The 26,050-nt window shown below is 41.1% G+C and overlaps 1 protein-coding gene across 1 annotated transcript in view; it reads right to left on the bottom strand.

Moving 5' to 3' along the window:
• Positions 1-15,145, bottom strand: part of Nubpl (nucleotide binding protein like) — a 188,119-nt gene extending 172,974 nt beyond the window's left edge. Inside the window, exons 1-3 of the mRNA XM_021179009.2 lie at positions 15,001-15,145; positions 14,391-14,538; positions 12,376-12,410 (exon numbers count right to left, since the gene is read on the bottom strand). Of these exons, the coding sequence (XP_021034668.1) occupies positions 12,376-12,410; positions 14,391-14,538; positions 15,001-15,108 (291 nt within the window). The 5' untranslated portion in view covers positions 15,109-15,145. The remainder of the gene's footprint in view (positions 1-12,375; positions 12,411-14,390; positions 14,539-15,000) is intronic.
• Between the last annotated feature and the right edge of the window lie 10,905 nt (positions 15,146-26,050).

Genomic DNA, 26,050 nt, shown 5'->3' with positions numbered 1-26,050 from the left:
AAAAAAAAAAAAAAAAAAAAAAACAAAGACATGAACTTTGCAGGCAAATGGATGGAACTAGAAAATATCATCCTGAGTGAGGTAACCAAGACCCAAAAGGACATGCATGGTGTGTACTCACTGATAAGTGGATGTTAGCTAAAAAGTACAGAATACTCGTGATATGCCCCACAGAACCTAAGAAGTTAAGCAAGAAGGAAGGCCCAAGTGAGGATACTTTAATCCCACATAGAAGGGGGAACAAAATAGTCTTGGCAAAGGGGAGGGCATATGGGGGAAGAACTCTGTGAAGGGGAATAGAGGGAGCAACATTTTGGATGTAAATAAATGAAATAATTTAAAAAGTAGAAAGATCATGACTGGCATCTTTCTCTGGGAAGAAAGGGAAGGATTAAGGATGATGGGAGAAAAGAAGTTTAATGGTGAGCAAAAACATGAAAGAAGCTATTGACAAAAGCCACTTTTCAGTGATATGGGAAGCGATGGGAGATAAGGCTTGTGAGCAGGAAAAGATGGGAAGAGCACCAGCGGCCACCAAGAGAAATGGGTCTCAGGCAGCACAGGCATGGTGGCACACATTATAGTTCCAGTGTCTGGGAGCTAAAACAGGAGAATCACAAAATCAAGACCAGGCTGGGCTACAAAGTGAAATCCTGTTTAAAGAAAGAAAGGCATATTGGGGAGGCAGGGTTGACTTGAGACAAGTCCATAGAAAGAGTAAACAAGAGTCTACTAAATAGTCACTCAGAGATAGACAGACGGCCTGAAGTGAGAAGGGCAAGGGCTTTCCAATTGTGTAAGCAACACGCTGAGCATAGAGCCTAGGTGATGATAGTCCCTCAAGACATGAATAAGCCTACATATAAGAACACGGAAACGTTACCCATCAGAAATGCAGTGTATAAATGCTATGACAAATATCAAATATTTGCAGGAAACATCATAATTAGTATTTATATTTTTATCCTAAAAGTATGTCAGTTTTTATAAAGATTAAAAATATTTTCAGAATCTCTCAGTAAATGTAAATAATTGTGAATTTCAATGAACTTATAAATATAAAATATTTCTAACTAAAAATTACCTTTGAATTTCAGAACAGAAAACAAAAAGTAATGATTTTGTAATTTCTCCTCCAGGATTTGGTTTCTTGACCCAGCTTCCACTCTACCTTTAAAATAATTACACATTAAACATAAAGAGTGCTATCTTTCCTCCTCAAAACAGCTTACCATGATACTGAAACAAAGTGTTTTCATTAAGAAATATTTGCTATGATGAAAGCATTAAAATTGGTTAACAGGGCTGGAGAGATGGCTCAGTGGTTAAGAGCACTGACTGCTCTCCCAGAGGTCCTGAGTTCAAATCCCAACAACCACATAGTGGTTCACAACCATCTGTAATGAGATCTGATACCCTCTTCTGGTATGTCTGAAGACAGCTACAGTGTACTCATATAAATAAGAAAAAAAAAAATAAGTTTACAAATCAGAATGTAGTCCTCTTACAATACTGATGCTAAAGAAAAGATGGAACGAACTTCATGAACTTCAATTAAGTGGTCACATCTGGATTTCCCATGTAAACTTGTGAGAAACATCCTGTTACTCCAAAATCACCGTAAGTGCACTGCAGGTGATGATGCAGTCTGGTACCAGCAAAGACAAGGACCTCATCTTAGCACTGTCAGCATGCACCATGTGCTAGACACCATGTGAACACGCCATATACATCATCTTGTTCTAAAACTCTATAAGGAAGGCAGAGGCAAAAGCCACTCAGTGTAAAAGAGTCAGCCAGGGACAGGCCCAGCTCTGCCTGACAGCAAAAAGCTAGAATGTGAACTACTTAATGCAGAAAATACCGTTGTGGGCGAGAACTACATAATATGTTCAACTTTTCCAACCCCCAAAACTATATCATTTTGGGATTTAGGGTCTCATGTAACCCAGGCAGGCCCTGAATGGACTTTCTCTGTGGTGAGGGTGACCTTGAATTATGATCATTCTGCCTCTGCTTCCCAAAGGCTGGCTAGGATTACAGGTATATGCCACCAAACCCAGCCAGAACCTGACTCCTGAGCTAAAACTTTCAAGTCCCTCCCAGAACTCCAAAGGCTTAGGACAACGTTGGTCACATGGAAAGGACATTTGTGAGAAAGCAGCACCACTGGAGAGAAGAACGCTTGGAGGCATTACCTGAACACAGGAAAAGAAATATCATCAGACAAACATCAATGGAAAGATAACCAAAAGACCAAATTCTCTGAAGGTAATACTGTTCCCTCTCCATTTTTAAATCCAATTTAAAATCTACTTAATGAGTCGTTCTAAAAATGGAATGTAAGAACTTAAAACTTTGCTAAAATAGCCAAATAAAATATATAGTGACTTTTACTTTAAAATACTGTTTACAGAAAGTGTTAATCTATTAATAATAAAAGTTTGTTTGCAACTTACTGGAGGATAGACATTGTGCTAAGTATGCTATATGTATTATCTCATTTAGATTTTAATTATTTGTGATAAATAACAGCATAATCTATAGTGACCACGCTATAGAGAACTTATTCCACACTTAAATCTATGTATATTTTGTATTGGATCTATAGTGACCACGCTATAGAGAACTTATTCCACACTTGAATCTATGTATATTTTGTATTGGATCTATAGTGACCACGCTATAGAGAACTTATTCCACACTTGAATCTATGTATATTTTGTATTGGAGAAGTACACACTCTTTACTGAACTCGTCACGGTTATTACTCACTGATCAAGAGCCAGCACTTGGGAGACAAGAGGCAGTAAAACCAGAAGTTCAAGGCCATCCTTAGCTATGCAGCAAATCCAAACTCAGCCTGGGCTATACAGTGAGTTTGAATCCAGCCTAGGCTATGAAACCCTGTCTCAAAAAACAGAAACAAACAAAAAAGCTCACCGTGGGACTAGACTTAGACCACTAGACTTAGAAACTAAGGATTAAAGAAAAGGGGGTAAAAACAAAATCACTCTTTGCTAAATGTTCACAAACCAGGAGAAGAGGGAAGTAAACCTCTCTGACCCAGGATGTGTGGGAGCTGTGCTATTCCCAGGGGACCAAGACAACAATAGGAAAAGGAGTTTGTTCTACCCACACTGCGCTGGGAATGCACAGACAGCGTTAGAGTGGTCATGTGCAGTGCCCGGGAGTTAGCTAGACTAGCAACACACGAGAATCAAAGGAACAGGAGTCATAACCAGAGCTGAAATGACTGAGTATCATACAGAACGAGAAGACCAAGTTGAGTCTGAGTTGACAAAAACAACTCAGGAGAGGAAGGGTTTATTTTAGTCCAAAGTCCAAGGGTCAGTCCATCATAGCAGGAAAGCCGAGACAGCAGGAGCCTGAAGCAGCTAGTCACACTGCACAAATAGGGAGCAGAGAGTCATGAATGCTGGTACTCAGCCTTCTCCTTTTTATATAGTCCAGCTCCAAGCCCAGAGAATGGAACTACTCCCTTCCTACCTCAACTAATCCAATCAATCAACATAATCCTCACAGGCTTGCCTCTGGGCTAAATAATCCCTCACAGTTGTGCCCAGAGCTTTGTCTGGTGGTTCCAGATCTTGCCCACTTGAAAATTAATCAATATTAGCCATCCCAGCCACCAAGCTATCGCCAATGTTCCCATCCCACAACACTTTGAGAAAAGAAAAAGAAAAATGAGCTTTGTACTTACACATTGGAAATCAAACTAGATACTCAATTCAGCCACAGAATAAAGATGTATTTTGTGTTATGAAAGCCATAATAAGCACTCTAACAGCTGCTGCTGGAGGTAGCCAAGACTAGAGACAACAAACTGGGGATAGAGGAGTGAGGCTATTCATTTGGTTGGTTGGTTGGTTGGTTGGTTGGTTGGTTGGTTGGTTGGTTGGTTGGTTGGTTAATTGTCTGGTTGTCTTGCTGGCTAGTTGGTTGGCTAGTTAGTTGGTTGGTTGGTTGGTTAGTTGGTTGGTTGGTTGGAACAGCATCTCAGTATGTTACTCAGACTGGCCTCAAATGGCTAGCTCAAATAAATATCCTGCTTCAGCATTTCTAATAGCTGAAACGACAGATGCATGCCGCACCACAGGCTTGATTTAAGGTGAGTTTCACTGTGTGGCACAGGCTATAACAGTTTTTTTAAGATTTATTTTTAACTATGTATATGGCATATGCATGTTGAGTACAGGTATCCTTGAAGGCCCAGCTCATCAGGGCCTTCTGGAGCTGGAGTCGCAAATGACTATGGGCCACACACTTCAAGTCCTCAGCAAGAGCACTACTCACTCTTAACCACTGTCATGTCTCCAAGCCCTCAATACAATTCTCAGTGCTAAGAATCACAACCCAGGAGCTCCAGGTTAAAAGTGCACTGTCTAGGTTGTCATTCAGTCTCAGTCATGTTATTTTCTTCCTCCGTGATTTTGAACAAGTCACTCGATTTCTATGTGCTTTTCCTTCCTGTCTACAATGGGGATTATAATAGTAGCTGTTAAATATAGCAATAAAGAGAACACAACAGCAACAGGCAGTCCAAGAAAGTAGCTGCCACATGATACACTTCTGAAAATGCAGTTTATTGAGAGACTTGGGGCCTAGAGATCATTCCTGGACCCCAATGTGGGAAGGAGAGCATTAGACAAAAAAATGGTACAATGTATGAGAGAGACCAAACTTACATAGAAGGCTTACATAGAAGGAGAGGCTGACCTTTAAGCCCAAGAAAGGAGCTTCAGTAAGGGTGAGAACAGGAGACATGGAGGGTCAGGCAGGTAGACCATGAGCAGAAAGCCAGAGGAGCTCAAGAGCAATCCCAAGAGCAAAGGAAATATCAGACTTCTATAAACCTTGGGAATGGCGAGAGGGTGTTCCACATCACGTAATTTAGTTCAACAGGGTGTATGTAACAAAGAGCACGGAAGAACACGGTGCTGGTTAGAACCACCACTAGGGATGCTTGTTAATACTGTCCCAGGGAGAGCAGCAGGGAGGTGTGGCCTGAACACTTCAGGCATTGAGATTAGGCCTCTAAAGGTTGACTGATCTCTTAAAGGGGCAGGCTCCTGTTTTAACAGGAAATGAGCTGAGAAACATGTCATGGGAATTATTCTATGTAAAGTGCTAACTATCCGTGCTAATATAGTAAGCGCTCAATAAGTGTTAGCTAAATACTACTAGAGTGACCACATGAATGCAATAATAATAAAATACAAACAATGCCATTGAATTTCACAACACTGGGGAAAGACCCTTACTTAAAGGGAAATTAGACAACACTTTATTGAACCACTTCAGAGAAATGCTAACTGGTAAGCTATTTGTGTAAGCACTGTAAGCAACCAGAAGACGCACATTACGTCAGTAGCTGGATTTTTGTAAGCACTCAATTCTGCCTCCTGACAACATTCACACCCTTATACAGAATATAACCAGGATAGGCATATTGGTAGCCTAGAAATAAAACACAGAACTCTGCAGAAAACTGCACAGGACATTCCTGTAGAAATGTAATAGAATGCTTTGCGTGAATATAGCAGCAAAGGTTTTGGGGGTGTAAATCTGAGCAGGACAGCTGTGTGATTCCAACAGTTATGGGTGAACTGGCAGGGTACGCAGGAAGAACTGGAGCACAGGCAGGAAGGATGTCACACCATGGTGTGCTAGTGTGTGAGCTCCCCAATGGCATAGACTGACTTGTCCATTTCTACAGTTTCCACAGGATCTGCGACAGAGTAGGTTGAGGTATAAATGAATGAGTGAGCTGTCATTACATTGGGAATAGTAGAAGCAGATGCATACTGGAAAGAATTGAGACAAGGAAATGAGCTGGCTGAGAAAATGTGGCCAGACAGATTCAATCAAAGAAGGCTGTCAAACTCACCAACATAGCATGGTCTTCAGTACCTCTCTTTCCATGAGAATCAAACATGGCTCCATTCATGAAAAAACTCTGCTGGGGGAAACTGCTTTTGTCTGAAGTAAAAGCGACTCATCATGAGTAATTTAGCGTTGCATTTGCCCCTGGACCTATTTCATCCTTAAAACATTTTCCTTCCTTTTATCTGTGCTGGTTTATAAAACTTTGAGATTATACAATGTTTCTACTATTACAAAACAAAATAGAATCATTTTTATAAAATAAAATCTTATAGGTTTTGATCAACACTTTCTCATTCACAAAAGAAACTGCTATAAAAACAATTCCAACTATATACCATAAAAAAAAAAAAAATCCAGTGAGGGCTAGGGACATGGATCAGTAGTAGAGCCCTGGCCTAGCACACAACAGACCCTGGGTTCAATTTCTACCACCACCAAAAACTAAGAGACAGCTAAAAAAGGTACATAGATACAGATACACACATGCACACGCGCACACACACACATATAAATACTACCTAGATACTTGTATGTACAGCACACTTTCATAGATAAAGTCTTACCAGGCCACAGGTCTCTACAGTGCATGTGTATTTTTCTTTATGTTCCCAGGAAGTCTGTCAGTGAATGTCACAGGTACCCCATAGAGTTCTTGAAATAAAATGAATTGTCTCAGGAAGCTTGTGGAGCTTGTCAACTGCTTCTGATAGCTCTGGACTTTCTGGCTCCTTCAGTCTGGCTCAGTGCTCTTCCCCAGTGTGCATTAATGTTATACTGAAGGGGCTGGAGAGACTGCTCGGCAGTTAAGAGTATATGGCTGCTCTTCCACAGGACCCAGGTTCAATCCCCAGAACACACCTGACATCACAACTGTCTCTATCTCCAGTGCTTAACACCCTCTAATGACATATGTTATACAACATAATGTGAGCAAAACACTCATACAATCAGAATAATAAATTAATGCTTCTAAAGACTTTTTAAAAAATGATACAGTAAAAGAATAAAACTCATAATAAAAGTAGTTTAGAGCAATAGAAGAAAAATCAAGAAATAGGATTGTCAATAGTAAAGGTCAGTAGTATATTAGGTAAACATTACAGAGAGAGGGCCAGGGCTTGATTTCCAGTGTTTATAATATGTGACAGCATGTGAACACAAATCACACACATACATGCATACATACACAACCATACACACACACACACAACTGTTTAAACATATCACTAATGTAACATGGCAGTACACACCTGTAATATCAGCACTTAGATAGCTGAGGCAGAGGGAGTGTGAGCTCAAAGGCCAGCCTGGATACAAAACAAGTGATGAGAAAATAAATAAATAAATAAATAAATAAATAAATAAATAAATAAGCAAGCAAGCAAGCTCACTCGCTTACTGGCTCTTCCCTCAAAATGGCTACCTAAACATGCTTTTTGGTTTTCCTTTTCTTCCAAACTCTACTGAAATGATAAGGGGGAGAGTCAGCTAAGACTAAACTATGCTGTATTTAAAACTAAAAGAAGAAGGGGGCCATGGGCAGATCTGACCTTTTTTAAGAAAACTCCAGATCTCTATCTAGGTCCATGGTTGCAGACTTCAGCACTGAACCATCCAGAGGGTTCTAAGAGACTGGACAGCACTCTGCAACTGTGAGGTCTGAAGTAGGCTGAACTTCTGTGAGTCCAAAAATTCCCAGGGGTGCTGATTCTGCGGGTCAGGGGGCATCAGAAAATCAACTATCCTGAGATCCTAAATAAACAAAGCCCAAAAAGAAACAAGAAAACGGAAGCTACATTTCTCTCAAATAAATATAATTATGGGAGTCCAATGAACACCTCTATCCACCCCACCCCACGCCCTTCTTTTTTTAAAAAACATTAAATTGAAAGTAAGAAATGGGTCTAGAAAATTAGAGACAGCGAACTCTAAACTTAAGAAATTTAGAAGGGCTAAATAACTGTAATTGAGTAGAGGGGTAGGCAAAGGAGTAAGGCCTGTTGAGAAACACAAATGACCAACAGCCAAGATTGGCACGAGAGAAAATGAGCCGCATGCAGGCCGGTACCTGCTCCCACAATGAGAAGAGACAAACTGAGAATACTTGAGGCCAATTTCCAAGCCCGCAGCAGCTTTTAAAGCCAACAACCCGACACATAGTTGCAACAATTTTAAACTTTAAAAGCCATAAGGAAAACCTTAAAAGCTTCGAGGGGGAAAACAACACATGTTATTACAGAGTAATATGGATCAGAAAAGCATCAGGCATTCTCATTAGCATTTCAGAGGAAAATGGAATATTGTTTTCAAAGTTCAAAAAGTGATTGTGAGCCTAGAATTCTACATCTTCATTTATATTATCAAATAAAAAGTTATCTTCAGGAAGTAAAGAAATAGGAGGGCTGACTTCCTGTTTGTACCCATCTGCTACTTCTTTCCGGACAAAGCAGCACGGAAGTCCAATGGGCGGCAGGGAGCACAGTGGCGGGGCTAGAATACCGCCATACCCATCCCCTCTCCCTCCTCCCGGTCCTCCACGCACTCCTGCCCCTCACTCTCTAACGATTGAGCTGGACCTACCAAAAAATCTAAAAACAATCTTCACCCTAATTATGCCACCAATCCTTTTTTGTTTTTAAAAAGTTTCATGAGAAAGACAATTTTCGCCATTAATCTGCCTACCAACCCATAGAACTCAAGGACACATTCAGAAAAACAAAAAAGAAATCCAGGGAAAAGGACAAGACAAATGAGATGCCGGAACGGATGTCCCCCAGCATGGGAGAGAGCTGTGAAGAAAGCGGTTTTTAATTTGACTGGATGGTAGACTGTCCTCGATGGAGGCACATGACCTTAAAGAAACACGGCAGGGACCGTTCTCTACAAGTCCAGTTAGGATAGCCGGTTCAGCAGTGAATGCGGTGAGTGATTTAGACGAATGCCATGAATGTGTACTATCCTAACACTGTCAGGAACAAGGGCCCAAATCTTAAGATATGAACATACCTAGCTCTGATTATTAGCAAATTCTGTATCCCTAGCTCAGCACTTACAAACATAGCACATGTCATTTCTCCATATGTGCTGTCCATGGGAAACTACAACTGCATGACAGATGATAAGTGAGAAGTACAGCCACAACTAACACATTAATTCACCAATTAATTAATTGACCCTTACCTGTATTTTGTATATATATGAATTTGTGGTTTATATATTTCATATATTAGTATAAAATATGATAGAACATTTTTAAAACCTAGAAAGTTGAAAATAAGAAAACAAAATAACATTTCCTAAATATGAAAGGGGTATTAAAATAAATTATGAAATAGATATGTGTTATTAACTAATGACTTGCAAGGTTACATTGTATGTTCAGTGTTCATTTTCATTCTTATTTTACTATCTAAAAAACAGATAATATATATCTGAAATAAGAGCATAAACATTCCTAAAAACTATAGCTAAAGTGAAAGACAAACATATTTTCTGGAGAACATTTGTATAAATTGCTTAGCATCTAAGAATATAATGTAAGGCTGCCATTGTAGGGCCGGCAAAATGCTTCAGCCTGTAAAAGCATTTGCCACACAAGCCTCACAGCCTGAGTTTAATCCCAGAACCCACATAAAACATCAAAATGATGGGGTGTATCTATAACCCCAGAACTCACACTGTAAGATGGAAGGCAAAAACAAGAAAATCCCCCAGTTGCAAGCCAGCTTGCCTGAAGCATGTAGCAGCAGCAGTATGCACAAGCACATGCTCGCGTGCACACGCGCACACACACACACACACACACACACACATACAAAAGAGGCCCTGCCCCCAAAACAAGGTGGAAGGAACCCAACTCCCAAAAGTCTTTTGACCTCTCCATCCATGTCACGCATGTCCCTGCACACACATAAGTATGAGTAACAGTTATTAGTAAGTACCATTTAAAATGTGAAAGAAAGAAACGACTGTCTTTGTAGTGTGCTGAGAGGTGGCTCTGTGGTAGAGCATCAAGCCTAGAATGCATGAAGGCCCTGGGTTCAATCTTCTAGCTCCAGAAAGAAACCCTGCTGTACTATAGAAGCTTCCTAAACTATATACAAATATAAACGGAGTTTAAATTAGTTACCATATAATGGAGGAGGCAATTTGCCAACTAGACATTGCCTTCTTATGCCACCTACAGTTCTAGGAATGGTACATCTTGTTGGGTAGTTAGCAAAGATGTCATACACACACACACACACACACACACACACACCTGCAAACATCATAAGCTTTTGCCAAGGCTACTGGTTACTCTCCCTTACCTGATAGTATGGCCCTATTGCCAAAGACAACACTTGCTTCAGTCCTTGCACATGGAGAAATTGAGTGCCGCTGACACTTCACCCTTCCTGGCTTGAGTTCACGGTGCTGGGAAATACTTTGTAATCATCAATTTCACCCACCTATCAACCTCTAGACCTACTTCTGCTTGAAGATATACTGGTGCAATCGAGGTATAAATGTTGTAGTCTTTGATTGGATTTCAGGCCTACTCCATGAGGGCCTGACTCTGCCTGACCCTGCTAATGTGGCCAACAAACTGAGACTATATAGGTCATAGACCTGGAGGAAAACCTAATACTATTATTCTGCTAAAGGAACACAGCAATAAAATCCCTCTTAATGATGTCTCATTGCTAGACCATTGATCAGTGCACGGTTCAGCACTCATCAGAGGGTTCGTCTTGCAGTAGGTGGGAAGTAGCATAGAGAGCCACAACTGGGCAATGTGCAGAGAGTGAGAGACTTTGGAGCACTCACTCATAAGTGAGATGTCCTCACCCCTCCCTTAAGACTCAGGGATCACTCAGGGATCTATGCAGAAGAGGAAGCACAGGGATTCTAAGAGCCAGAGGTGGAGGATGACTTCAAGGAAAGAGTGCCTTCCCGAGACATCAGGACTGACACTCAAACAGATCCTGCGCAAGCTAAAACTAGACAGAATCCAGTGCTGAAAGGGCAGTGGACACAAAGCCCCACTCCTGAGGAGGAAGCTATCTGCAACTGATACCTGCTACAAACCAGAAAGTCAATTTTCCTCAGCGGCGTGTCACTGGGCACGCCACACTCCAAAGGGCAACAAAACAGACTCCATGTTTTTGTTGGCTAGTGTGTGCTTTTTGTTTCAGTTTGGGTTTGTTTTTTGTTTCTTTGAGTCTTTTTCTTAATTGGTTTTCTTTATTTTTTAGGGTTTGTTTTTCTTTTTATTTCTTTATATTTTAGATCATTGTCCGCTTTGGTTTTGTTTGTTGTTTGTTTTTCCTGTTTTTGTTTTTCAGAGAGAACATGAAGTTGAGTAGGTAAAGAGATGAGAAGAATCTGGGAGGAACTGGAGAAAGGAAAGGATATGATAAAAAGTTTTAAAAGGGGGGGGGGAGGTCAGTGTTGACCGCCAGCCTACAATGTATGAAGCCCTAGATTAACCCCACAGGAAAAGATAAATAAATCCTACTGTCCTTTAACTGGAGTAAGTGGAGAAAAGGGGAACCAACCTAAAGATCCACTCAAAAGAAAAGCGATCAACCATGAAAGCAGCAGCCAAAAGCATGAGGTGCAGGGACTGGAGAAATGACTCAGCAGCTTAGAGAACTGCTGTTTATGCAGAGGACCCAACATGGCAGCTCACAAGTGCACGAGACTCCAATGCCAGGGATCTGACCGGGGATCTCCAATGCCGGGGATCACACATGATGACATACACTCACACACACACACACACACACACACACACACACAAACTACAAACCTTAAAAATGAATTAGGGCTATCACAAACATGAATGTGTGGGTTTAATGTTTATATGAAGAGATGAAAAGGTGAATAAATACATACAAAACTACCCTACAGTTAACTGTATGATATAAAAGGGAGAGTAAACAATACTTCAATATTACGTTATACACATAGTCTACTCAAATTCTGCCCCCAAAGGACTAACACTGCTTTTAGAGTATCTTTTAACTTGTTTTACTGAGTTAAATAAATTGAAACTTATTTCTGATGAGCCAGGCCAGCATGGGAGCACATGTCTGTAATCTTAGGACCTTGGGAGTTGAAGCAGAAGGATTTTGAGCCAGCTTGAGCTACAAAGTTAAGTTCTAGGCATGTTTAGGAGTCAGCCTATAGCCCTGGCTTCAGAAAAAGAGTTGAATCCAGAATACTATGATCACGGGTACAGACTGAAACAATACATTTTTATTTTGAAAACAGCCTCTGTGCAAGAACATGAAAGCCACCGTGGCACACAGGTCAGCATTTGATTTCAACCCCACTGTTACTACATGGAATGGTACTCATGTCAGCATTTCAGTCCCTTAAAACCATGCACACTGACTGCAACTAGACTGTGCAGCTCCAGGCTTCATCACTGCCTTAAAACACTGTAATGCATTAGTATTTCTATGGCTGAACACCTACCGAATCATTCGCTGCCAGCGCAAGAGCAAGGTTCACTGAAAGAAACAGAAAGAAGTCAGTTTAGTAACTTTCCCTCTAAGAAAATTCACGGGAGAGGGTGCCAGAAGCAAAAGAACAAAATAGAAAATATCCTTGCAGTTTCCAACAGACACCTGTCTCCTACTGAACATTTCACTAGCCCAGTAATAATCTGTGACAAATGTATCCAAATAGTTCACTTAGTTTTTCTTAAAGCAATGTTAATGAAATATATAGTTCACTTTCAAAGTTTATTTATAAAAATTAACTGTTTTAATATCTAATAGATGTAGCCCATTCTCCTTTTAAATAAATGGTTTTACAGTTATCTGCGTGGATAGCTCACACACACACAATTAAACAGAAGCCTGGGATGCTGTGCACAGGAGGAGGTGAGGAAGCTAAACGGTGTGTGGCAGAGTATGGCAGCCAACCTGCCTATGCCAGTGATTCCAGACACAAAGGAGAGAAGCAGCATCCCCAAAACACAGCAACCAGCTCTGCAGCCAGGCTACAGCAGAGAGCAGGGAGCCTAAAGCTCTGCATTTGCAAGGCTGATACACACAGGTCCTCGCACCATCCGTCTTCCTAGTGTGAATCCCAGTTCCTTGCAGAACAACACTGCCAATTCCATCAGGACAGTAGTTACAAGCATAAACTGCAAAGCAGACCTGGATCTGAACCCAGCTCCACCACCTTCTATTATTGTATAACCATGACTGCTTTTCAAAATAAATGTTGTTATAGGTATCCATGTAGCTACAGGTTTTTATCTGTCAGTCTGCTTCCTTCTCTATAAAATAAAGCTGTCTCCTACTTTTATAAGTCTTGTGAGGATTAAAATACTGTATATAAAGTTTGTTTAACCTAGGGCATGGTACTTACAAATCTACTCATATTTTACAAAATAATTTGTATTCCAGATTGATAGTAGGTAAATCATCTAATTTTAAATACAAACTGTTTTTTAGTTGACCTCCTTGGGCTGATGAGGGTAACTGTACAGAACTATCTGTCACTAGAACCTTCAAAATACGTAATATTTACTTGCCAACACAGCTCAATAAGCTGTTCTAATGGGTAGGGTTACAAGAAGTTTCTCACATCATTATTCCTTATAGTCTCTTTAGAAATAAAAGATTTCTCTTGAAAATAACTTAGTCTTGGGTGTTGATTCTATTTCAGGACTGAAAACCTTTGGTGCTAAAAACACCATCTTAGTGGCAAATTACAATCACCAAAAAGAGCCACGAAAAAGGTTCCCCATCACTAGTATACGGATAAAGAGGATGTGAAGACAAGATGACTCGGAGAGAAGATGGCTCCAAATATGTAAAGTGCTTGCCACACAAGCACAAGGACCTGGGTGTGACCACAGCACTGGATAGAACAGAGGAGAGACAGGCAGGTCCTGAGAGCTAGTAGTCAGGCAGCTACTGAAAAAAATGTGGAGAACAACCAAGACACCCAATGTTACCCTCTGCCCTCCACACACATGCACCTGAGCACAGGAGCAGAGGTCTTGGTGACTTTAGAAATGCTATAAATCATGTGATTAAATGAAAAGCAAACACAATAATAAGTGTTCTCATTGCAAATATTCAGGTACATGTACGATGACAGAGTGGAAAAGAACAGACATAATTTAGTATACAATTACTGGATGTTTTAAAAGTAACAGCAGCCAATTCCTAGGCACTTCTATGGCAAATACACTGGGCTAAGTGGTCAGTGCAATTTGCATACCAGCCTCCGAAAGAGATTCCCAGTTAAGTGAACAGAATATCGGTAGACAATCTAACTACGTTTTTGCTCTATTGAATAGGCAATCTAGTAATGAAGGTGTTTATTAGTTCAGCTCCCAGCCATTATCAAATCCTAGTTCTAAGGAACCAATGTCAGAAACATCACAGATAGGAAGCCTGAAAGGTGGTCATTTACAGTGCATTTGAGAGCATCACTCATTAGTCAGGAGGGGAAAGGACACCTTAAAATACCTGCGGTGGTAGACTTTCCAACACCACCCTTTCCAGAGGCCACAACAATGACTTCTCTAACACCTTCTATAGGCTTCTGCTTAGGAAGTCCGCGGGACATGACTTGTGTTCTTCTTTGTTTCAAGGCCTCATTCTCAGCGCCTAATAACTTTAAAAAAAAAAAAAAGTGATTTAAACCAATCATTCTCATCACTGGATTACTACTATGCTGTAAAAGAGAAAACAACCCAGAGTTTGGGTTTAACGGGGCTTTCTTTTCTAATAATGTTCATTGCCATAGACTTAGCCTTTAGGTGCTCTTTATTAAATGCTAATCTCAACGTCAAAGGTAATTGTTCAAGTTGAAATTTGTCTACCAGTGTAAGTGTGGATGTTTTAAAAAAAAACTAAAGTGGACTTTTTTACCGAGTTAAGCCCTCCGCAGATTTGCCTTTTCCTTAATCTGGTCACTAAATAACCCAAAAACAAGAGAGCACTGTGCATGCCTCACATCCATTCTCGGGACAGTTTGGGGCCACAAGCCCCAACCACCTTGTAGCAAACCCGCTAGCGGGAGCGCGCAGGCGCCTGCGGTCCGGCCCGCACCACCCCGCCCGCGCTCGGCACACACCTGGCGCCCACAACCCAAAGTTCGGCACCCCCGGGGCGGGACAGTGGCCGCGCCACCACCCCGAAATGACAACCCGCCAAAGAGCAGCAAACGCCGCCAGGTCCCCATGGCGCGCGACTCTTGCCCGGGCCGGGATGGAAGCACTTGGCGCCCGGCGCGGGGAAATGACGTCACGTGGCAACCCTTGGCGTCCCCTGCCTAGAGATGAACCTGATTGGTGTTCCTTCAGCTCAGGAACTCCATTTGTTTTAATACTGCTTGTCATCAGCTAGAAACATTTTTTGCAGCGTTTGACCAGATATTCCCAAAGCCTTTTAGCATATAGCATTTTAGTTTATTCTTCCAGAGTAAACAAAAAGACTTATTAGGAAAAAAAAAATATTTTATGTTTGAAGGGTGGCTTTATGCTAGGGCTGAACTCAGGGCCTCCTTCACACTAGGCAAGCACACTGCCGAAGAGCTACGTCGTCAATCCTCCTCTCTTGTTATTAATCTAAAAACTAAGATTTGGAAATTTTAATGACATCCCATCTTAACAGAAATGGGAAAAGCTGGAACTTGAAGATTAAGTTTTCCTTATTGCATAGTACTGTATATGGTCATTTCAGCAATGCCACTGTTAAGATTATTACATTTTACACGTGTGTGACCTACAGTACAACTGTCCACTAAGCTAGTCCCTGCTTGTATGCTTCTGTTGCTAATGGTTCACAAAAGAGTGGTGAGGAGCCCTTACTAGATTCCAAAGAGTTTAACTAAATCAAAAAAAATAGAACAAGTAAAGAAGCCTAGTTGCGAAGGAACTTAAGGGCTAGGCTAGCGGTAAAGCATTTGCATAGCATATATGATGCCCCAGGTTCAATCATCTGCACGGAGACTGGTGTAAAAGCTTGAGGGAGGGAGGGAGGGAGCAGAATTTATCCTGGTAGAGGTAAGAATGTGTACATATAGATTAGATAATCAGCACTATATCCAAGACAGATGAAAGCAAAAGCAATCCCTTTAAGAAAAATAACTCACACACTTATCCAGAAACCAGATCCACTTAAAAATGGCTGGAGGTATGGCTACGGTTTGCCTTCAAAAATCTGCATAAGACTTTCTCAGGAGGGTTTTTATTTCCTTCGTTTGCTTCTTATTTGTATTTGTCATATCAAGGATTCAAAATCAGTTTATTTTTCTCTGATCTAATTCTTAATTTTAGTATTTTTATTGTGGGCATAACAACATCAAAGAATTGCCTTAAGGATTACTATTCCTAGTGAAGTGTATTCCACGAGGTAAGCTCTGAAACAGCCTCCAGACTCTTGCTTGCTCCCCTCAAGCTACGGCCCTTGTTGTTGCGTTCCTTTTTCTCTGCCTTATGCTAGGCTCAGCTTGCCTTCTCTCACATATTCTTTTGTGGCATGTGTCCTCAAATAGCTTTAGATTTATTTTCAGTTCAGTTTTTGTAAATGAATAGGAAAAGACACAGCTAAAAAAAGAAACTATGAACTGTCACTATAATCTGTTCACTAAATACCAAATGCCTACTTATTATAGGCAAACATTATGTGCCAAACACTAGTCTTAGAATATTCTACACTGCACCAAATATAATGCCCTCCACTAAAAGATAAGGTCCAGAGCAAACAAAGAATAATTATGGTATGGCATGATATGTAATGAAAAGAGTGCTGAGCACTGCAAGAGGCACCTAGTTAGTTAAGGACAGGCCCTGGGTGAGAAAACACCTGGGTGGTGGCAAAAAGTGGGGGTGAGCTGGAAGAATAACTCTGGAGTTGTGCAAAGACATCAGACGGACTGTTAAGGACTGTGGATGGTGTGCGCTCCACATATATTTATACTTATTATGTCAATTAAAATAAAAAGCATGCTTCTCAGCTAGTAAAAACAAAGACATGAAATTCTCAAGCAGATGGATGGAACTAGAAAATATCATCCTGAGTGAGATGACCCAGCGCCAGAAAATCATTGGTCATAAAGTACAGGATAACCATGCTATAATCCACAGACACAAAGAAACTAAGTAATATGGGGGGCCCAAAGGAAGATACATGAACCTCACTCAGAAGGGGAAATAAAATAGACATCAGAAGTGGCTAGAGGGAGGGACCTGGATGGAAGAGGGGGTGAGGAAGAAAACAGAAATAGGGATCAGGTGTGGAAAAAAGGGAGAAGGCTGGGAGAGAGAATGGAAATCTGGCCTGTCAGAGGGCAGCATCTCTGAGACTAGCCAGAGACCTGGGATGGGGAAGGCTCCCTACAGAAGTAGCAGATGTGCAGCTTGGTCTTCATGTGGGTCCCCTAACAATTAGAGTGTAGGCTATCTCTGACTCTTGCCTGTACTGGATCCTTTATCTGGACTGCCTTATTGGGCATCAGTGGGAAAGAGAGCAGCATTTGGTGATGCTGTGATTTGATATCCCAGGGCAGACTGGTACCCAAACAGGGTTTACCCTTTCTCTGAGGAGATAATGAGGGAGGGGCTTTGGGGTGGGGCTAGGAAGACAGGACAGAGGAGGGGCTGCTCTATTTGTTGAAAATTAAATAAAAAACATTAACAAACCAAAAGCAAGAATTACAAATAATCTTAGCTTTTTTTTTTTTTTTTTTTTTTGAGGATAGAGTGACTGAATGGGATAAAAATGGAGGAGGGTGCTGGTTTGGGTCTTTTGTTTGTTTGTTTTATTTTTGTTTGTTGTTTGTTTGTTTGTTTGAGAAGGGATTTCTCTGTATAGCCCTGGCTGTCCTGGAACTCACTCTGTAGCTGGACTTGAACTCAGAGATCTGCCTGCTTCCCAAGTGCTGGGATGAAAGGCTCGCACCATCACCACCACCACATGGCTGGGATAAACAGGTTTTAAATAGGACTGAAACATGATCACATTCTTGTTTTAGAGATACCATTATGAGGATGCACTCAGAATCTTTTTTTCTCATATATGGAACTTAATACACACGTGACAAGAACATAGAAGGGAAAGACATATAGGACTAGCAGGAGAGAGAAGAGGAGACATGAGAGGGCTCTGGAAAATGAATCTGGTCAATGGAGATGTTCGCTATTTCTTCTTCAACATCCACTCTTCCTCACATGCAAACCCATACTCCCTTCTCAAAAGATGCACTCCCTTGCAGCCTAAGAAAGCTAATGTGTTTAGCCCAATCCCCATAATAATATTGTGCTGAAGGGATGATGAGGGGGGGAAAAAAAACCTAGACCAATCAGTTTTCCTCCAGAGAATTTGAAAGCTCAAAGTAAGAAATGTTCCTAAGTTTAAATTTGCATTTGTCCTGATAGAGCTTAAATGACTTTTCTGCTATGTACTCGGGCAAGCAGTGAGAATCAATGACACTCATAGGAAAACACACACACACACACACACACCATACATGATGTGGGCAGAGAGAAACATTGAATACAGCTTTCCAGCTCCAGTCTTAGAGAGATGTAGCTTTACTTTCTGACCTCAAATCTATGAGATATAGTCTCATCCACCAAGTAAATTATCTCTGGGTCTCAGCCTACTTTGGGTAGATTATTGTCTGTTGTACCTATTGTAAGAAACATTTTTAATATCAGATTTTCTCTCTATAATCTACTTCATACAGGCCTTCCTCAATCTAGAGAAATTATGTGGCATCGTATCTGACTCAGAAAAATTTAACAGACAAAAAAAAAAAAAAAAACATGATTTCCTTGCCTTTGAATGGGAACAGTGCCGTCAAAAACAACAGATTTGGAAAAATCTAAATGATCACACACAACTGAGACTTTTGGCCACACTTGGCTTCAAGAAGCAGAGAACTCTACAGTAGTATTAAACAAATAGGAACATACTAATTCTGTCTGAAAAGTTCAGAGGTAGACTCTACATATCGGGAGAAATGGATCCACGGTGTCACCGTATCCAGAACTAATTCTTTTAGGGGAATCACTTTGGTTTCTTCACCTGCATCTCCTCACAACCTCACAGTGGCTATGGTGCCTGCAGGAATCAAGGAATCAAAAGTCATAGGAATCGACTTTCATAAAGAAAGAGGTTGGCATGACAGAGGTAAAGAAAGGGTTTTCCTCGGTGAGACTCTCTGCCTTTTATTTAGGAAAAGAAGTCACAGATGTGTGTGTGCCCAAGGGCATTTGCATCCCCAAACTGGATGGAACTAGATCACAAGACCAGTCTTTGATGAGAAAGAAGCTGAGGAATCACATTTTGATGTGTCTAATTTATAGATCAGGGCAGAGCAATGGAGAAGGCGACCAGAGATGAATAGTGAGTGAACCCAATGAGTATCTGTCCTACAAACTTCCTCAGAGTGTGGAAGGAAGGGAGCTAGGATGAAAGTGGGAGTTTCCATAGTCGCCATCCTCCCTTGCTGACTCTTCTGGGAGAAATAAAAGAACATCTGTCCATTCACTCTGTATACAGCAGGCACCCACAGACCAAATGCAACTAAGTGCAGCTTGGTGAGCCAACAAGTTTGTGAGAGTCCTTACAGGAACATAGATGATTCAAAGGCAGCCACACTTGAAAGTCCCTTAAGTGACTTGCTGACAGCTGTACCACCCAGAAGTCCCACTCCAGTTAATTGTTCTCTGATTGTGAGGTAGCGATTGAAATCTCAGAAAGCAGAGAAACAGACATTTTGTGAGGATCTCCCAAGGCTCATAATAAGCCTTGTAAGTCCCACAATCCTTCCTTTTCCTTCCAAGTGGGGATCTGGACAAACTAGACAGAGTGAGCGTCTTAGGCAGGGGAAAGCTGCTGCTCTCCTTCAAGACACTAATGGTCATGTCTACATCAGAGGAAACAGCTGCACTCAACTAACGCCATTTTCACTGCGAAGTCTCCTGTGCAGATCCTAAACACAAATCCAGCAGACGTGCAAGTGCCCTGTCAGGCAAACAAATCTTGTTGTACTGTTGGGCTGCTCTGTCATCTGGCTGAAGGCAAGCAGATCCTGAAGAAACCTCAAAGCCTCCTTGGCAGCCACTGGAATAATTAGATGGGTGACATCTTCATGGTATGAATTGAAGACCTTTGGGATGGATTTACCACGTCATGTTCACATCTGGATAGTACAGACTCCTTAAACTTAACTACAACTCAGGTAGAACCTGTACAGACAAGATTTATGTTCCCATGGGCTTGACTGAAATTTAAATAAATAAATAAATAAATAAATCCTGATCACAAGAGAGTAGTCTTCAGAATGACCTCTAATCGATACCTAGGGTGATGTCTTATGTTGTTTTCCAGGAAGGATATAGTTGAGCCTTCTAGGCTGGTACTCCCCCTTACCTCTTTAAAAGAATTAAGGGACCAAGGACTCACTAAAAGTTCATGCACTTACATAGATGTGGAGTTTGCCCCACTCCCTGTCTGCAAGCTTGGGTATGCCTCAGTGGCAGCTGAGACCCTACTTGTCACTTCCTTGCTTAGCTCTCAGGGAAAGAAAACCCATCACTTACTCAAGAGGGACAAGCAGGAGGATTGGGAGCTCAAGGTCACCCTTAGCTACATAGTGAATTTAAAGCCAGCCTGGGCTATCTGGGACCATGCCTCAGTCAACAACAAAAGAATAGAATGTCAAAGACCATTTTCTATTTCTGTTGACTATACGCAATAAAGCTCAGAAAATACTTCCAACTCCAACAATTTACAGTGTCTCCCCATAACAAGACTTCTAATCCCATCCATACGCTCACCAAAAACAGTGTTTCATATCCAAGGGATTTGTCTAAGTGGCATCCTTTTTAACTGACTCCACTTTGCCTAAATGTGGTTTGTTTCCAAACATCTTTCTTTGTTCATGACTCTAAGCATAAAACTGGCTTAGCTAATATGAATTTACACACTAAAATTTAGAATAGTTCTGTTTAAATAAACAGCTTTCCTATGAGCCTAGTCCTTTGTGGGAAATCTGGCCCAGAAGTTTTTGGATTTTCCCACATAAAAAACTTTACTGACCTTTCCTCAGTTCACATGAGTTATCCTTACCAAACACCTCCCCAATTCTGTTCATTAAGAATGTTAAAGGTATGTAATTAGGCTGGCTAGATTTCTGAAAATATGCGTTCAATTGCTTAAATCAGCCTCCATAATATGACAAGATTTTTTAATGCAAATATCCAAAGGCAGATAAACCATAGTTGATTTGGCATTTGCAGCTATAATTTCTAAGACTGAACTAAATCCTTGGACAAAGGTCCTAACCTTGCTTTAGAGCTGAATATCATCCTATGTGTTGTGTTTAAAGCATCATAGTTGAGCATTTCCTAAAACAGAAACCACACAATCAGAATTTGGAAGAATCATTTGTCACACAAGGCAAATATTGCTGTGCACAGGACCGTAGTGTGTCCACTGCTTTTCTTCTTTGATATTCTTTAGACTGAACATGTCTGCTTGTTTGGTTTTCTTGGCAAGCCCTCCCTATTCGTCCATTCTTAGAGATTAGAGTTCCTACAGACTTCGTCTGAAAGCCTACTTCATTGTGTATTCAGATGAGAATTCTTTGTCTCATTCTAGAGGGCACACAAAGGACAATGACAAAGCAGAACCCATCGAGGTGCCAGATCTTCACACCATCGGATGTACAGTTAGTTCTACTTGTCTGTTCACAGTGCTGACAGAATGCATGATAACCTTTACAATCATAGGCTCGGATGATATCTCCATCTGTTTGCTGTTCTGGCCCCCAATCTAGTCATTGCATTTATTAACCCTTTCTATTTGGTATTTGTTAACCATTCACAAAGATATTGTAAGTTAGGTATATAAATACAGTAGATCCACATCTTATTTAGTACATGTATATCAGTGAAGAATGCCTACACACCAAGATAATCTCTCAAAATACATTATATATTCTAATTTCGAGTACTAGAAAAGAAGTAAGAATCTTAAGGAATATAGTATTCTTGGATAGATTGATGAAGTATAACATTTAGAACTGGAATGTAGCTCAGGGGTAATTACCTTCCCTGTAACTGAGATTAAGTTCAATGTCCCCACCCACACTCACACACACACACACACACACACACACACACACACACAAAATAAATGAAGTTTATCTTTTATTCTGCTTAGATCCATTGCTGCTCAAAGTACTTGAATTTACAAGCATTATTTGGGTGCATTTCCCATAGTAATTTCTATAACTTAATTAAATTACATTTTGAAAATAGAATATTTTTGTTCACCATGATACAAGTTAATGAACATACTTCCACTCCTATTATAGTATTAATTCACTGGTATAATATTAAAATACCCACTAACCATAACTCAACAGTCTAAACATTACTAAAGCCAGAATCAACCCCTCCTATTTACTACTTTGCTGGGGTTTGCTAAGCTTCAAAGCAATCTTACATAGAAACATGTTAAGAAGGGCCTTTATTGTTTTGTGGTTTTGACAGCTGATATTTTGCCCTTATTAAGAACACACAAATACCCTCTTAGATACTCTACAAAGATTTGGCTAATTAATGAAAGTCAAGAACTTTATTATACAATTACATATTTAATCTTCTTTGCAAATGTCTAGCCATATAAAAGATCTTCTCTTTAACCAAGAGTAATTTTTGCAGAGGAATATGCTAGCAATGTGTTCGCTGAGATGCCGTTACTAAAAGATTTCAGTTACCAGTATAATAAGTGCAACCACGTTTGCTGATGAAACCCGCACAGAGGTGTACTCAGTTAAAGCAGTGCATATTCCTTAATGACTTTCTAATTGTGGCTGTTTTGCCAAGGTCTAGTGCAGTGCTTCTCTTTTCATAGCCAATAGAATTGGAGGAAAACCACAATACAACACAGGACCTTGTAGCTTGTGCTTATTTATAATCTGCATGGCTAACTCAGAATGTACAGTCAGAAAAATGAATTTATTTGGAGTCTTAGAGTTGAAAATCAAGAGACACGGGTTGCCTTGATCTCAGTGTTTCACAGAAGGTAGGGAAAGTAGGAGCTTATGTCGACTACTGCAAGTTGAGAAGAATCAAGCTGAGGAGAAACAGGAGCTATAGAATAGAAATCAATGAGAGAAAGGAGAAAGGATGTGTAAATAGAATGGAAATGTTCAGTTCTTCTTAGCATGTATCTTGAACCTTGGGGCATAGTTTAACTGATCATTCATTCTAGTCTTCCAGATGTCAAAACAGTGTGGGAGTCCTCCTCCTAACGGCCTTCATTGTGAATTTTCACTCAATGTTGCTTTCATCATAATTTTCACACTATTGATACACTGCCATTGGTTCCTGCTGATTATAGACCTCACTGACTGTGACTTGTTGCCAGGTAGCTACATTTTAGACAAGGTATCATACATGTCAAATCAATCAGCAGATTCTAAAACAGCCTCAGTAATGCCTGCCTCTGGTATCCTTTCCTTTGTGTAACCGCCTCCAACAAGACTTAGCAGGACCTAGAATTTGCCTCAAACCTAGAAAACACATCACAGCTGACAGTTGTCTCCTGCAGTTTTAAAAGACAAGACTGCAATTTATTTTCTGCTAAGAGATGCTCTGCTAGCTTAAAGCAAACTACGCTGTGGAAAATTCCAGGTATCAAGGAATAGCCTCCTGGGCAGCAAAGGGTTAAGGCCTCAATCTCTTCATAACCACCTCTAAGGCACTGAATTCTGCCAGCAACCCCATGAGATTGGAGCTGGAACCTTCACAAATGAGATTTCAAGTGAAACTGCAGACCTGGCTGTCTGACCTTGATAGAAGCCTTGTGTGAGAGAGAAACCATGAAGCAAAGGTCTCAGCTAAGCTGAACCCAGTTTCCTGACCCACAAAGTCTGCAAGAATGAATGGTTTAAAGCACCAAATTTGTGGTGACTTGTTCTGCAACAGCAAATACCTAATACCCAGTGTGCTGGTTGGGATAAGAATGGCCCCAATAGGCACTTATATTTGAATGCTTAGTCACCAGGGAGTGGAACTGTTTGAAAGGATTAGAAGGATTAGGAGGTGTGGTCTAGGAGGATGCCCTTCAAGGTTTCAAAAGCCCACACCAGCCACACCCCCATCTCTCTCTGCCTGCCTGCCTGCCTGCCTGCCTGCCTGCCTGCCTGCCTGCCTGCCTGCCTGCAGGTCAGCATGTGAAGCTCTCAGCTACTGTTCCAGTGCCATGCATGCCGCTATGCTCTCTGCCATGAAGATAATGGATTAAGCCTCTGAAAATGTAAGCAATTCCCCAACAAAATAAATGCTTTCCTTTATAAGAGTTGCCTTGGTCATAGTGTCTCTTCACAGCAATACACCAATAACCAAGACACTTGATAACCCAGATTTTAGCCAAAGTATAATTTCCTGTGAATAATTCTTTTGAAAATTTGTGAGAAAAAAATTGACAATTTCTTTGATTATTTACATTTCAAATGCTATCCCCATTCCCAGTTTCCCCTCCAGAAACCACCTATTTCCTCCCTCCTCCCCCTGCCTCTATGAGGGTGCTCACCCACCCACCCACTCCTGTCTCAACACCCTGGAATTCCCCTACCCTGGATCATTGAGCCTCCACTGAACCAAAGGCCTCTCTTCCCATTGATGCCTGATAAGGCCATCCTCTGCTACATATCCAGCTGTAGCCATGGGTCCCTCCATGTGTACTCTTTGGTTGGTGGTTTAGTCCCTAGGAGCTTTGGGGGGTCTGGTTGGTTGATATTGTTGTTCTTCCTATGGGGTTGCAAACTTCTTTAGCTCCTTCAATCCTTGACCTAACTTCTCCATTGGGGTCCCCGCACTCAATCTGATGGTAGACTGTGAGCATGAGCATCAGCATCTGGTCTGGCTCTGGTAGAGACTCTCAGGGGACAGCTATACCAGACAGCAAGCCCTTCTTGGCATCAGCAATAGTGTCTGGGTTTGGTGTCGGCAGAGGGATGGATCCCTAGGTGGGGCAGTTTCTGGATGACCTTTCCTTCAGACTCTGTTCCCACTCTTTGTCCCCACAGTTCCTTTTTTTTTTTTTTTTTTAGATAGGGTGCATGGCTCAGCCTCTGCCTGGGTTTGAGTCTGTGTCTTTTATCCCTTCTAGTCTGACTCAGGCTTTTTCTGTTTAACCCTGCACATAGACATGTTACTCACTTACAGACTCTGTCCAGACTGGCCTTCACAAATCTCCCTGAAGTTCTGTTGTTGTTGTTATTGCTTAAACCAAATTTATTTTATTTATTTGTTTATTTATTTATTTATATTAGATATTTTCTTTATCTACATTTCAAATGCTATCCTGAAAGTTCCCTATACCCTCTCCCTGCCCTGCTCCCCTACCCACCCACTCCTGCTTCTTGGCACTAGCATTCCCCTGTACTGAGGCATATAAAGTTTGCAATACCATGGGGCCTCTCTTCCCAGTGATGGCCGATTAAGCCATCTTCTGCTACATATGCAGCTAGAGATATGAGCTCTGGGGTTACTGGTTAGTTCATATTGTTGTTCCACCTATAGGGTTGCACACCCCTTCAGCTCCTTGGGTGCTCTCTCTAGCTTCTCCATTGGGGCCCTGTGTTCCATCTTATAGATGACTGTGAGCATCCACTTCTGTATTTGCCAGGCACTGGCATAGCCTCATAGGAGACAGCTATACCAGGGTCACTTCATCAAAATCTTGCTGGCATATGCAATAGTGTCTGGGTTTGGTGTCTGATTATGGGATGGATCCCCAGGTGGGGTAGTCTCTGAATAGTCCATCCTTTCGTTTTAGCTCCAAACTTTGTCTCTGTAACTCCTTTCCCTATTCTAAGGAGGAACGAAGTATCCACCCATTGGTCTTTCCTCTTCTTGATTTTCATGTGTTTTGCAAATTGTATCTTGGATGTTCTATGTTTCTGGGCTAATATCCACTTATCAGTGAGTGTATATCAGATGACTTCTTTTGTGATTGGGTTAACTCACTAAGGATGATATCCTCCAGATACATCCATTTGTCCAAGAATTTCATAAATTCATTCTTTTTAATAGCTGAGTAGTACTCCATTGTGTAAATGTACCACAGTTTCTGTATCCATTCCTCTGTTGAGGGACATC

The sequence above is a fragment of the Mus caroli genome, chromosome 12, assembly GCF_900094665.2.
Source record: "Mus caroli chromosome 12, CAROLI_EIJ_v1.1, whole genome shotgun sequence".
NCBI classification, from domain to species: domain Eukaryota; kingdom Metazoa; phylum Chordata; class Mammalia; order Rodentia; family Muridae; genus Mus; species Mus caroli.
The sequence above is the reverse complement of the archived record's forward strand: the minus strand, read 5'-3'. Positions and strand labels throughout refer to the sequence as shown.